The 14,517-nt window shown below is 38.7% G+C and overlaps 1 protein-coding gene across 1 annotated transcript in view; it reads right to left on the bottom strand.

Annotated features, from left to right (window-relative positions):
• Window positions 1-12,617: 12,617 nt before the first annotated feature.
• LOC138794185 (FERM and PDZ domain-containing protein 4-like) overlaps window positions 12,618-14,517 on the bottom strand; it is a 203,382-nt gene continuing 201,482 nt past the window's right edge. The window contains exon 6 of the mRNA XM_069972959.1: window positions 12,618-12,724. Within this exon, the coding sequence (XP_069829060.1) occupies window positions 12,618-12,724 (107 nt within the window). The remainder of the gene's footprint in view (window positions 12,725-14,517) is intronic.

Here is a 14,517-nt window from a genome sequence, read left to right as displayed (position 1 = left end):
CCCTGTGTCAGCGCGCTATACAGGGATGACTGACTAATTACAGGCCGGCTCCGCCCAAATGACTAGTTCCTGCCTCTCTCTCTGCAGCATCTGCCGAAATAAAAATGTTTTATCCTATATGCCCTAACGGAGGATGAAACACAAAGTATGCTAAGAGAATTCTGTTAAGAGCTGCTAACAGCGTTTTATGCATTATACTATGGATTGGTTCCCTTTAAATGAAAACATACTGTCACCACCCTACCTGTTAGAACCTTGGTGCAGTCTTCAGCTTGTGGTATATGACCTTGACTACTCTCGTCATAATTGTTATTTTATGTTTTATTAGCTGTTGCCTGAACATGGTTCTACTCCTTATGCTTTGGTAATTTAATTATCTGCCACTGCTACTTCACAGTTAAAGGGGTTATCCAGTGCTCCAAAATTTTTAACATGTTGCTGCCATATTAGTGATCACAATGCTCCCGTAAAACTACACTAAACAATTTGAATTTGTTTTTGGTCCTTGCCAGGAGCTGCTTCCTGGGGCCTGACCCTCAAGAGTTAAGATACTCATTCCACCAGGTAAAAACTAAAAAGTGTGCCATGTGGGAAAGAACCATGTTTTGTCTTGTTCTCGCCCACATGGCATACTCCATGGAACATATTCATTTTCACAATTCCTTTTTTGCCTGACTGCCTTGGTTGGTTTTACCTAATTTACTATTTTGGCACTCCACCTTTGTTAAATGTGTAGATAAAGCTTGTGTATTCTTTTCAACTTTTTTCTTTTGGTTTACAGTGTGCCGAAAATACACTCCTGCAACATTTTAAATGTCATAAAACACCAGATTCGACTGTGTACGCGCCTCCGCTGTAGAAAAAATACCCTTGATGAGCTCGTTGGAAACGAGGGTTATTTGTGTCACACTGAACGAGTAAATCTTTCAAAATGGATGTGTGCCAAAATTTTTCAATTGGATGTGCCCAATATTTTGCCAAGTATCTTACACAGTGACATGGTACGTAGAATCCCTTTTTCATGCTCATCATTATTATTCAGTGAACCATTCAATAGTTTGTTATTGGAAGAGTGTTGGAGACAAGAGTACCCCAAGGGGTGACTAAAACACCCAGCATGTGAAAGGTAGAGCTACACTGCAATATGATCAAGCTTAGTTCTACAGTTCACATATTCTCAGAAAGATTTAGATTCACTTTAGTTCTCATACTGATATTCAGTGTCAGCTAACATTGGCGAAAAAAGAGAAAATACATTTAAATGGAATAATACCGTAAATTATCTCTTTATGTGACAGCTTAATGTAAAAAAAGACCTGAGCAGGTATACAATAAGTTCATGCCTGGCTGTTATAGAAAAATCAGGCTAGTACAGTGTAGAATTTAGCAAACAAGAACATTATAATTCAGAATTTTTCTGTATAAACAACCCTGTAATAACTGGCATATATATAAATAGATACCTGGCTGCTGTCACCATGAAAATTAAAATTGAGTGGAAAGTACAAGAAGCAGTGTGCCTTCTGACTCTGAACGTCTATAAAAATAGCATAAAAGCATGATAGTTCAATGCCTAATACGTCTTCTTCTTTAGGGCCAGTTCACACTGTGGAATCAGCGCTGAATCAGCGAGGAAAGTGTTCTGGACGGAAAGTGTTCTTGCGGAATTCTGCATGGAATTCTCACAGAATTCCACAAAGTAAGTGCTCTGCCTGGAATCACCTCTGGTGGAATTACGTGCAAATTAATTTTTCATTTGATCAAATTAATTTTTCAATTTCACACTGAATTTCCGTGAGTATTCTGCGCTGATTCCGCACCGATTCCTCACTGAAAAATTTTATAGCAGAAACTCACTGCTCATTTCAATGGGATTCCGCCAGCAGAATCTGACAGAAGAATTGACACGTCAATTCTTCTGGTGGAAAGCGGATCCACTACAGAAAATTCAGTGTGGAAATTCTGCTGAGTGAACTGCAGAGTGCAATTTGGCTCTGCACTATATTTTTAGAAGGAATTTTCAGTGAGGAATCAGTGCTGAATTTCAGCACTGATTCCTCAATGTGAACTGGCCCTTAATCTGAGTGTTATATCCTCTCTTGTTCCTATTGTTTCTTGTTCCTAATTTACACCAGCCATTGTGTGAACGTGTCATTGTAAGCTTTGCAAAAAAACAAAAGCATAAAATTATATAGAAAGCTGAATGAAGCAAAGTATAAAGATATTTTTAACGAATACTCTGGAATACTCTGCATGTCCAAGATCTTAATCCAGGATCTGTCCTGGGGTCCATTTGGCAGGTAATGCAGTTATTTAGCTAAAAAAACTACTTTTAAACTTGTAGCCCTGTGTCAAATTGGTATGGCCTAGAGTACCTATGCCCTAGGCTTGCAACGCCTCTCTGTCCCTCCTTTCTACCCTCTTCACCATTAGGAATGCCCCAGGCAGCATTTTTTCTATTTATCATCTAACTGAACAGTGCACAGGTGTCTTAACGATCCAGCACATGTGCAGTGTTGACACAGGTGATGAATAGAAGAAATCCTGCCTGGAGCATTCCTAATGGTGAAGAAGGTGGGAAGGAGGGTCGGAGAGGCGGTGCCACGCCAATTTGACACAGGGCTGCAAGTTTAAACGTTTTTCAGGACAATAACTGCATCACCTGCTGAACGGACCCCAGGACAGATCTTGGATTAAAAGCAGCTATCCAAAGGTAGAAGTGGTTGGGGGGGGGGGCAGATTGTGGGTACAGAGTTGCTTTAATGTTCCATAAAACTTTTATGGAACCAAACCATAAAAACCATAAATATAACAAAAGTTACCTTTTATGTTCCAGTTTTCAAATCCCTAGGTAGGTTTACCTAGAAAATTATACCAGAAATCCAAGGTCCTGTAATTAGGTTTGCAAATTGGTCTCTGAGAGAGACCTTTGTACGTCATTCCAAAGAAAAATATAAAGAACATTCAAAAATAAACAAATAAATAGCATCCAAAAATAGAAGAAAATGATGCAACAGCAGATATTTTATGCTGAATTTTGCTGAAGTAGAAATACAAAACAGCAAAGGGGAAATTGACTATTTTTAACATAAATTGTACACTTGAGACCTTTTTAGAACAACCATAGTGTTATTTATATTTATTACCATTTCCCGCTGATGTTTTGCACTTTACTATAATCCTGTCCTAATTGTGAGAATAATGTATTTTTTTTTTTAAATAAAAAAGCATTTTAATTAAAATTCTGACTTTAATAGGTTCAGTCATGCTCATCATGCTCTACCAATACACAACTTATCTTTAATCTTTAAGAAAATATGTCCAATGGAATATCTCATAAAAGCTAGGGCTGCAGCAAAGAAGTATCCCATGAAGATGGAGGACATAATTTAAGTAAGTAAGACTTAAAGGGGTTATTTAGGCCTATCTACCCCTTTCCTCTGAAAAGGCCATTGATATTAGATGTGTGGGCTTCTGACTACTGGCACCCCAGCTGATCAGCTCTTTGCAGGGGCCTTATTACACACAGAGATTTATCTGACAGATCATTGAAGCCAAAGGATTTGAAAAGTCACACAGCATTTTTGCAATCCGCTTAACGTATACGTTTTATGGAAAAAACGGGTGCAATTGTGTGTCATCCATTTGGATCCGTTTTCTATTGACTTCCATTATAAAAAAAAAAAAAACGGATCGAAATGCATGCCCTTTTTTTAACGTACAGAAAAGTAGTGTTGACGTTAAAAAAAAAAAAAAACCATATCCGTTTCGATCCATTTTTTTATAATGGAAGTCAATAGAAAACGGATCCAAATGGATGACACACAATTTCATCTGTTTTTTTCCCATAAAACGCATACAGTAAACGGATTGCAAAAACGCAGTGTGAACCCAGCCTAATGCAGAAAAACTATGGACCCCTAAAAGCAATGTCAGTTGTCATGACACCGGAAGACTTAGGCCTCTTTCACACATCAGCATAATACAGTCTACAATTATGGATCCGTAATCGTGGAAAGTGATAGACCCATTCATTTCTTTGGTAACATGCACACATCTGTATTTTTTTACAGATCAGTGCACAATGATCAGTGCCGCAAAAAGTACAGACATGCTGTGGTATGGCCCCTATTTGTGGCATGGACTTGCCCATAGAAATCAATGGGTGCCTGCTGGCCGATGGTACACAGGATATGATTAGGTGAGTAAGAAGGCCATGCTGTTGGACAATAATGGCTGATCACTAATACACCTGTCGAAACCTTAATTTATGCAAATAAAATATCATTATTGCTATAGTGCCGCCTACCAGTGATGTATTTTTATTGTTTAACAAATAGTCAGTGCATCATCTTAAGTACCCATTGTCTAATTTTCATCTTATTTGGAGCAGCAGAAAGCCTCCTAGAGCCCTCTGACTTCAATCAATGTTATTTTTCCTTCTTCTGTAAAACATGACAAATGTAGCTGAAGCATTACTCAGAATGACAATGTTTAGGGTAGCTTCACATGTACTGGATCCGCAGCAGATTTTGCTGCAAACTCGTAGTGCGAAATCCGCTGCAGATCCGGTACGTGTGAAGCTACCCTTAAAAAATACCTCCCATGAAAAATAAATTTGCAGTGCTCTTAGATGCTCATATCTTCTGAGAAGGTTTTCCTTCCAAATCTCAGCTACTTATGCTGCCGTTCTCCTTATTTCTAATTTACTAGGTAGACGTTATCATTGTCATAATAAAAAATACAGTGGAGCTGCAGCCTGGCCATATTTACTAGCTTTGCAAACCTACAGGTTCACATTATTCTTGCCAGTCTTTAGCTGCCTCATGCCGCCAACCCTTCATATTTCAAAGACTGCTTGCCTCAAACAGTGTCCATGCTGCTGGAATCACAGGGCTATAATATTAGCAAGTTCCCTCCACAGACAATCCCAAAGCTTAGAAGTCCTTTTGGGTAAGATATTTTGGTTATTTTCTCTATATCTATGACAGGTTGATTTCAGAATTACCTACTAAATTCATCTTTTGACTAATCCACTGTCATGGCTGATTATTGTGATCCCATATGTAAAGGTGGGAATAAATAAAATTAGACTAGAATTCCTTATGGTTCATGCAACCTTGGCTGTGAACATTTTCATAAATGTATTTAGACAGCTCATTGAGGCTTATTGAGCGCTATCAATTTACTGTTTCCTGTTGCTGTAGGCGAATGTCATTTTTATAAAGTTTGAACGCCACATTTTCCATCACATAAAAACATGTCAGAAAAAGTTAGCAGAGTTTCAGAGTAGGACCTAGCTGGAGCAATTTCTGAACATTTTTTTTCTTTACTAAGAATAGCACATCTAACTGAGTGTTGTTTTTAGCCTACTGCAAATTCTGGCTTTTACTTGTCTTCTCTTACTTGACTTTATATATACACCGTATACAGCCAGAATAACATTAAAGCCACTTATTCATTTGTTAAATGAACAAAATCTTGTGACAATGGCTTCTCAGGGGGTGTAATTCATTAGGCAGCAAGTCAGCAAAAATGAGCAAGTGTAACCTCTTAGAGGGGCTAACCAAGATTAAAGAAAGCACGGCTTTCTTGTACAAACAGCTCCACCCCTGTCCTCGGGTTGTGTGTGGTATTACAATTTAGCTTTATTTACTTCAAGGGAACAGAGTTGCTAAATCACATCAAATCTGAGGACAAGAATGGTGCTGTGTCTAGATGAAAGCAGCCATGTTTTTCTATGCCTGAACAACCCTTTTAAGGACCAAGCAAATTTTGGCCTCAAGGCCCTTTTTTCAAATCTGAAAATTATATTATAATAATAATAATAATAATGCTTTAACTGATTCTTAGGTCTTTTAAGAAAGATAGTGATTGTACATAATGCTAATAATTATAATTTACTTATAATAATAAATCACATTTGCAATATGTTTCTGTAGGTATTATTTGGTAAAGGTCATTTTACTTCTTTACTGGGTTCACACTACGTATATTTCAGTCAGTATTGTGGTCCTCATATTGCAACCAAAACCAGGAGTGGATTAAAAACACAGAAAGGAGCTGTTCACACAATGTTGAAATTGAGTGGATGGCCGCCATATAACAGTGAATAACTGCCATTATTTCAATATAACAGCAAATATTTGCTGTTATTTAAAATAACAGCAAATATTTGCCATTATATGGCAGCCATCCACTCAATTTCAACATTGTGTGAACAGATCATTTCTGTGTTTTCAATCCACTCCTGGTTTGGGTTGCAATATGAGGACCACAATACTGACTGAAATATACGTAGTGTGAACCCAGTTAGGATGTTAGAGGACTTAGAAGTGTTTAGTGAGCACTAAAATGCCAGTGTTCGATACTCGAGTCGTGCATTTTTCAATGCTCACATGCTTGACTTGGATTATGAACCACATTCAAATCAATTGAGCATTCAACCAGGTGACCCCTGCTCGGCAGAGCCGAGGGTGCCTGGTTCATTTTCACTGTGTCTTGCAGTAAGGTATTGCATTTTTTTCATTCAAATTTTTGTATATTTCGTCCCTTGAAGGGATGTGTAAAATACAAAAATTAGAATTAGTATTTAAACTGTTTCAAAGCTCCTGGCATCATAATGAATGATGATGATGGGAGCTCCGCTGTGTCAGTACAGTAGCGCAAATATTTAAACAGAACCCTGAGCATCACAAAGTACTCAACCGAGCATGTTCGCTTAGCACTACTTAGAATTTGCAAATTTTGATGACCACTTCCAATTTATTACTAAAGTGGGGAACAAAGTGTTCAGATCTTTAGATTGTCCGAGTGGCCCATAGAAGAGAGCAGTGGTCTGCTGCCACCGCTCCTGTTACAAGGAGCGACGGCCAGCAGACCATTAATAAAATCCACTTTTTATTTGACTCGGACAAAGATAAAACATCCAACACATGGATAATGCAACGCGTTTCGACGTCAGTCCGTCTTAATCACTGCAGTATCCATGTGTTGGATGTTTTATCTTTGTCCGAGTTAAATAAAAAGTGGATTTTATTAAGGATGGCTGTCTCGCTGGAATACTTTTGGACATTGTATTACACAAAATGATTACTGGCCGGAATGGCTGGTAATCGACCAAGTACGGCCAATAATCACTTTGTGTAATAGTTCCAAGACATAGAAAGAGCGATCGGCACTATCGCAATGCGAATAAAGTCCTATTCATATACCCTGCTAATGCTCTGGCAGAGTCAAATGAGTGGGGTGCTCCCTCCATAATAGTGAAGACTCCAGTCATAAATAGTAAACCAAAAAGATGAATGGGAGGGCACTCACCATAAAACGTGACTTTTATTTTTAACCCATTAAAATCATTTCAGTAAATTCGAGCTGCTAGAACGTTTTTTCTGCTCCGTTTAAAATGACGTCGGCCGCCTTTTCTCTATTTTTGACGTTGTGTGAACATAGCCTATATCTGCAATGTTCCTTCCATATAGATGTCAAAAATCACGGAGTCAGGCAATGTTCTTTTTACCCAGTAGTCAGTTAACTATTGTCTTTATAGTGTTCTGTTTTAAGAAAAGAAAGAATTGTTCTTTACAGGTACTAGCCCATTAAAAATGCATGGACAGGAACAGCTATATAGGTTCACTAAATCAGATTTTTTAATAATAGCTAGAACAATGTATTTATTACAGAACAATGAATAGCAAAGATCTACAAGCTTCTATATTCATTTCCTGGGTTTTCCAAGAAAAAGAAGAAGCTGATGATGTACTGGGGAACAAAATGGCAAAGGAAAAAGTAATTTCTTACAGGTTTGGCCCCAAGCAGTATGGCAGAACAAAAAAAATGAATGCATTATTGTAATTCAGTACTCCAAAGATCTGGATTTTATAGAGACTTACAGACTTACTTCACAATAGAATTATTATTATTATACATGTGTATATTGTGTTCTCTGTCACACATTACCCTTCCTTACCCTGAGAACTGTGAACCTGTGGGATAGTCACCTTAGGAGCTGGTCACAGCAAAAACAGTGGAGGACGTCTAAACAGGCTTGGACTACCTTTTAGAACAATATAACAATAATGCATTTGTAGACATATGAAACCACATCCCTCCCCTTTCTTCATCCCTCCACCTTTCCTTCATCTATTTTTTTCCCCACTCTTAGTTAACCTTGATGGACACGTGTCTTTTTCAATCTTACAATGTAATAGTTTATTTTATTATCGGTTAACAAACTGTGAATGAACCCAAGACACATTTAAACCAAATCAATATTTGTTGTGACCACCTATGGCATTTAAAACAGCATGAATTCTTCTAGGTACACTTGCACAAAGTGTATATATGCCTGATGTAGGTAATCCCCCTGTAGGCAGCCCCCCCCCATGTAGATACTGATCCAAAAAGTAGTCTCACACCATGGACGTAGTAGTTCCATCCCCCTGTAGGTAGTCCCCCTGGTAGGTGACCCCCCCCCCTTCCATTATATAATATCCCCCATGTAGGTAATCCCCATTTTGTAAAATTAGAAGAAGAAAAAAAAAACAACACAATGACATAGTCACCTGGCTCTGATGCAGTCACCCTATGCCTCCTTCTCCAGGCTTCTTGAGGCCAGAGGCATAATGCTGCCTGCAGCCGTAAGAGCGATTGAGAGAGCGGGCACAAAATTAGAGCATCACATAATTTAAATGTGAGCACTTATTACAAGCCATTGCAGCACAGAGTAATATTAGCAAAAAATAAAAAATAAAAAAATAATAACAAATATCCCGTTTTTGAAAGCATTTTTACTTTACAGTATTTCTTTCATACTTGCCTAAAACTTGTGCATGGTGCTATAAATTAGCAAGTTTTCTAGGAGAGCTTCTTAAATTTAGTACCAAAGTGATGAACAGTTCACTCATATCTAATGTATGAGCTTTTATGTATTTAACCATGAAATGAAATCAAGTACGTTAGTTGCATTTATTATATAACTTTTTCATTTATAATAAAAAAATTTTTTCAAGAATTGAGGTAAACAGAACTGTAGTCTATGACAGTGGGTTCATTGACTGGTCTCAAGTGGCAATTACTCATAGCTGTTTGGCCTAGAGTTCACACAGTATGTTGGTGTCAATAGGCAGATCACTAAAATTGCCCTGTTAGAGTTTTTGAGTTAAACAGATTTAAAAAAAAAAAAAAATTTTCTGGTTTTCTTACTTCTTACATCTTACTATCTATATTATAAAATAAACCTGAAATATTTCACTTTTCAGTCTTATCATTAGGTCTAAAACCAAAGACCCCATTACAGGGAGAGATTATCTGCCAAATTGGCCAATCAGTGTAATAGACCCAGCGATCACAGGACAGGCGAGCAACCGCTCTCTCGTCACATCACTCTGTGTATTAACCTTATATCTCTCTATGTTATAAGAGATGCACGGCTGACGGCTGATTAAAGCGATGTTAACAATGTTTGTCAGTTATAAAAAAAATCTAGACGATACATGCCTTTTAAATAGTGCCAGGAATGGTTTTGAAAAGAGGAGAAATCTCAGTCTTTCCTTTATGACCTATTCCCTGTTTACATTCTGTTCCTGGCTTTGGCTTTAATGATCTGTCAGATAAATCTGTGTGTGTAATATGGCCTTAACCCTTTAGGTTTATTAGCTATTAGGAAAATTACAGCTACAAGATAAGAAAACATAATGAAATAACCAAACTATTAAATAAGTAATATTTAAACATAGGAAGCAAATAAGAAGAGTTTTAATGATTATGCTAGAAAAAGACAAAAAAAGTTCATCTTAATTTGTTCTATTTTAAACATTACATACTAAGCTTCAGAATATAAATGTAGGACATCTGCTACAGTACAGCAGTTGTGGGATACTTTGCATTCATTTGATTTACCTAAACACATTTTATAGAGGCAGGAATCAGTAGAAGAGATAATTAAGCCGGAGCTACTTAGAGCTACTCCACCTACTTTTTATGTTCATTTTCCCTGCCAAATTAACAACAAAAACTGATTACGTTGCTGGGTTCCAACTTTCTAGCTAGAAGGTGTTCAAAAAGAAGATGTGAAAGGGTTACTCCTGTCAGCCAATCACTGGTTGCAGTACTGTCCTGCTTCAGTTAGTGATTGGTTGTCACTACTGTGCTGAGTCCATCTCATAAGTAGTGGCCAGAACATTCAACAGGGGGCCCGAAGATGTGACAGAAGTAAAGATGAGCGAACCTCGAGCATGGTCGGATTCACCTGAACCCAAACTGTCAGCATTTGATAACCGGAGACTGAAGATGTTGGAGGCAGCCCTGAGGGTATGTCCACACTACGGAATCCTGGCAGATCACCCGCCGCGGATTCCACAGCTCGCCCCCACTTATGGCCGTGCGCATTTTTGCTGGTCCCATAGGCTTCATTCTATGGGTTGGCAGATTCTGCCGTCCGCCCAAAGAATGAGCGGGTGCATTCTTCAGCTGGACGGTGGAAACTGCCAACCCATAGAATTAAGCCTATGAGAACTAGCGGAGATGTGGCAGGTGATCCGCCAGGATTCCGTAGTGTTAACATACCCTAAGGCTGCCTGGAAAACAAGGATACTGCCATAGCCTGTAGTCATGTTTTTCAGGACTCCCTAGGGCTGCATTCAACTTCTTCAGCCACCGGTAATCAAATGCTGAGCGTTCAGGCTTGGAAGAACTCAATCTTGCTTGAGGTTCCCTCAGTTCTAGATAGAAGGACCCACAGAGGAGCGTGGTAGGCGAGACTAGGCTGTTTATTATTTTCCATGCAACCCCAGCAATCTATTAAAAAAATATATGAATTCCTGAAGTAACCTTTTAATATTTTGAATTGGAACTATCATGATGCCAGTTTTTGGTCATTTTTTTTTTCCTAAAAAAAACTTTATCACACTTTTCTTCATTGCATATTACAAACCACAATTATGTTTTTAAATTATCAGACTACTAGAGACAAGCTGTGTAAGCTTATTGAGTATATGTACATAGGGTATTACTTAAAATCCCAGAAACAGGCCATACTCACAGATGATAAATACTAATAATACTGGAAATACTATATTCTTTTAAATTATAAGTTGCACTTTAAAAAAAAATAGGCAGGGTATTCCTCCCTCCCCCTGTATAGCCCTTATCTGTGTGATCAGAGCAGGAAGCGTAGCTGACTGCAATAAGCAAGACATGTTCCACTTGCTGTCAGGCTACAACAGCACTGTTAAAACAGACAGAAAATAGAAGATGCAGAGCCTTAGGGTAGCTTTACACGTACTGGATTTGCAGTGGATTTCACGCTGTGAGTTTGCCGCGAAATCAGCTGTAAATCCTGGTGCTGTCACTTCCATGGGGTTACATACCCCAAGTGGAATTTTCATTCTGCTGTGAGTATGTAACCCGGCCTCTTTAACCCCCCGCCGCCGGCAGCCTGCAGAATACATTACCTGCTTGGCGCCGCGGCTGCATGTGAGGCTCCTGGCTCCCATCGTTCCTGCTCAGCCAATTAGTGCACGGCCCTGCCGCAGTCACTGATTGGCTGAGTGGGTCTAACGGGAGTTAGGAGCCTCACATGCAGCCGTGGCGCCAAGCAGGTAATGTATGAAAATTTAGCTGCGGTTATGTAACCCCACTGAAGTGACAGTACCAGGATTTGCAGTGGATTTCGCTACAAACTGGCAGCGTGAAATCCGCTGCAAATCCGGTATGTGTGAAGCTACCCTTAAGGGGACGCCACACTTTCTGAATGTGGAAATTTATTCAGCCAGTGTCAGCAGCATTTAAAGGAGACTTGTCACCCCGGCTCCCCGGATTAAGCCCGCCCGACCCCCCAGTAGAGCCCCTTATACTTACCCCTTCCTCGAAGTCCCGGTCCCAGACCCCGTCCCGTTGCCGAAAATTCCCTGTTGGTAGCCGTGCGAGCGCTCACCAGAGATGAGTCGGACGCACATAGAGAATGACTGCTCCAGTCGTTCTCTATGGGCTTCGGACTCATCTCTGATGAGCGTTAACAGTATTTTGCACCTTCCCAGCCCCCTAATATAATATAGTGTCTACACTGCATATGACTGGTCTCTATTACAAGTCATTTAGCCCCCTAGGTATCGGAGGTACCTACGTTTTTTTTTTTTTTTTTACAGATGGAGAGGCTACAAGGCTGGGTTTTTCCTCCTACTACCCTATAATCCCTCTCTTCACAGGTGCTGGTATTGGTAAATGACTACTTGAGGCTTTTGCGTGTGAGAATAATCACAGAGCTATTGGCCTACATCTCCTCTCTTGTAATAAACAATAGCTGGCAATTACTTAGAATATTCTACATCTAAGTGAGAATCTTTTCTTACCATTATGGAAAATCAATCATCCATGTAGCGCCAAGAACTTTGTGGCTTATTAACTTGAAATTTTAAGAGTTTTAGATATTGCCACATAATAAAAATAACTGAAAGGCTCATCTCTAAGAGCTTCCAATTTATATTCACAGCTGTTCATTATTCCGAGTGCATATGCAAGAAAACATACATCATGCTGTGTATTAATGTTTTATTACTGGTGGCAACAAACTCAAGGCTATTGCTGGGTATGGCAAAATAAGAGAGAAAACATATCACTTACCTGACAAGGTCGATCACTCGCTCCCTAGGGGCACTGCTGACTGGCTCCTCATTTATCATAATGATCTGGTCCCCTGGGACTAATTTCCCTTCAGAGGGTCCACCTGTACCACACACAAGGGAAGAGAAATTATAAACATTTAAGAATATACACATACAAATCATACTTCCTCAACTAGAAAGATGTGTTCATCTTATCATTCTACTCATTATATTTTATATTTATTATACCATTGTATAACTTGTTATTCCTATTCCTTGTAATGTATGACAATAAATGTACAAATAATTGTTCTTGGTTTTATTCCATTCAGTACTGATTCATAGCTTGTGAAGTTTCCAATGTCAGTTACATAACAGTGTACATGTTAACCATATAATAAAGTTTTACTTTTTTACAGAAAGTTACAAAGTTTGAGAATGCCTAAAAGAATCATTGATGTACTGGACCTTCGTGCCATGAGCCATGGTAAAGGTTCAATGGGTTAAACAAGTTTGAAATTGAGTGCTGATTAATTTCTAAATATTTAGCGGTCAGAGCTTTGTTTTTTATTAGTGCTCCAAGTCCCCTACAAACACTCATATAAATGATAACCACCTGTAGTGCCAGACGGGGGGGGGGGGGTAAGACTTCAGTGTTGGTCCTGTGGTACAATTAATCTGTGTATGGTCATATTGTTTTTTCACTTGTGTATGCTAGGTTGAATACTAGATTTATTTACTTGCACTATTGCAAATCTTTTTTTGGGGTTACATACAGTTTCCCTGTATACCATATACATGTTTTATGGTTTGTTACAATCACTGGGCTTTGTGTATCTATCTGTGATGAGCCTCGTTCCCTGCCATACAAGTAATGACCACTAGATGTTAGTGCTCTAATTTTTTCTACCACAGTATATTATATTTTGATCACTATTATACCACACTGACGTCTTCCTCCCCCTCTGGTTTTGACCTCTGTGTTCTATCCCATATTTCATTTTATTTGTTTTTATGAAATTGATTTATTGTAATAAAGACTTTTTGTATACCTCTACCTAATTGTGCAATCTTGAGACACCTGCCGTAACTGCGTATGGTGTTATGGCTGAGTTCAATATATAACAGTATGTACCAAGTTCTAAGAGCTATGTTCTCACTACGCATTTTCCTTTCTGTTTTTTTTAAAAGAAAAAATGTCGTCTGTCATTTTGCTGTCTGACGCCCGTCAGTGCAATGACGGCTGCTGGTACATTTTTCTAGTTTAGGAGGACTAATTGCCCTTTGGGTGTGTCTTTAATTGAAAAGTCCATTGAATTTTATAGTAACAATGGTGAAAGGATGATGAAAAAAGAAAAACTGTGTGTGAACAACTAAAAAATAACGTCCGCTGTTTGTAAAAGATGTCCGAAAATAATTAGTAAACGTAGGAGACAGCACTTCTTGTGAAAAAACTTGATTTTTTTTATTCACACGTTTCGGCTGGTACTTCAGTCTTTCTCAAGCGTGAAGTACCAGCCGAAACATCGCGTCTGATGTGAATAAAAATCACGTTTTTTCACAAGAAGTGCTGTCTCCTACGTTTACTATTGGATTGAAGCCGAACGGAAGGGTCCTGTGCGGTGAGACGTGCACTCCATCTAAATATTCTTATTTTTTTCCATTTTTTCCAGTGCTGTCCCAGTTTGATTTTTTATCTGAAAATAATTGTCATGATCATTATTTTGACATCTGAGAAGACAACTGAATATGATATAGCAGCACAGGCAAAAAGGAGAAAAAATAGATTAGTGCACGCCTCACTAGACTGGGCTCAGTGTCCGGGATAATCCAATAAATTTGAAGGAGACAGCACTTTGTAGAGTGAAAAACGGTGGCCTTTATTCATGCTTGAGGAAGGCTACTGTGTATAGCC

The sequence above is a fragment of the Dendropsophus ebraccatus genome, chromosome 5, assembly GCF_027789765.1.
Source record: "Dendropsophus ebraccatus isolate aDenEbr1 chromosome 5, aDenEbr1.pat, whole genome shotgun sequence".
Lineage (NCBI taxonomy): Eukaryota > Metazoa > Chordata > Amphibia > Anura > Hylidae > Dendropsophus > Dendropsophus ebraccatus.
This window is presented reverse-complemented; position numbering and strand designations above follow the sequence as displayed.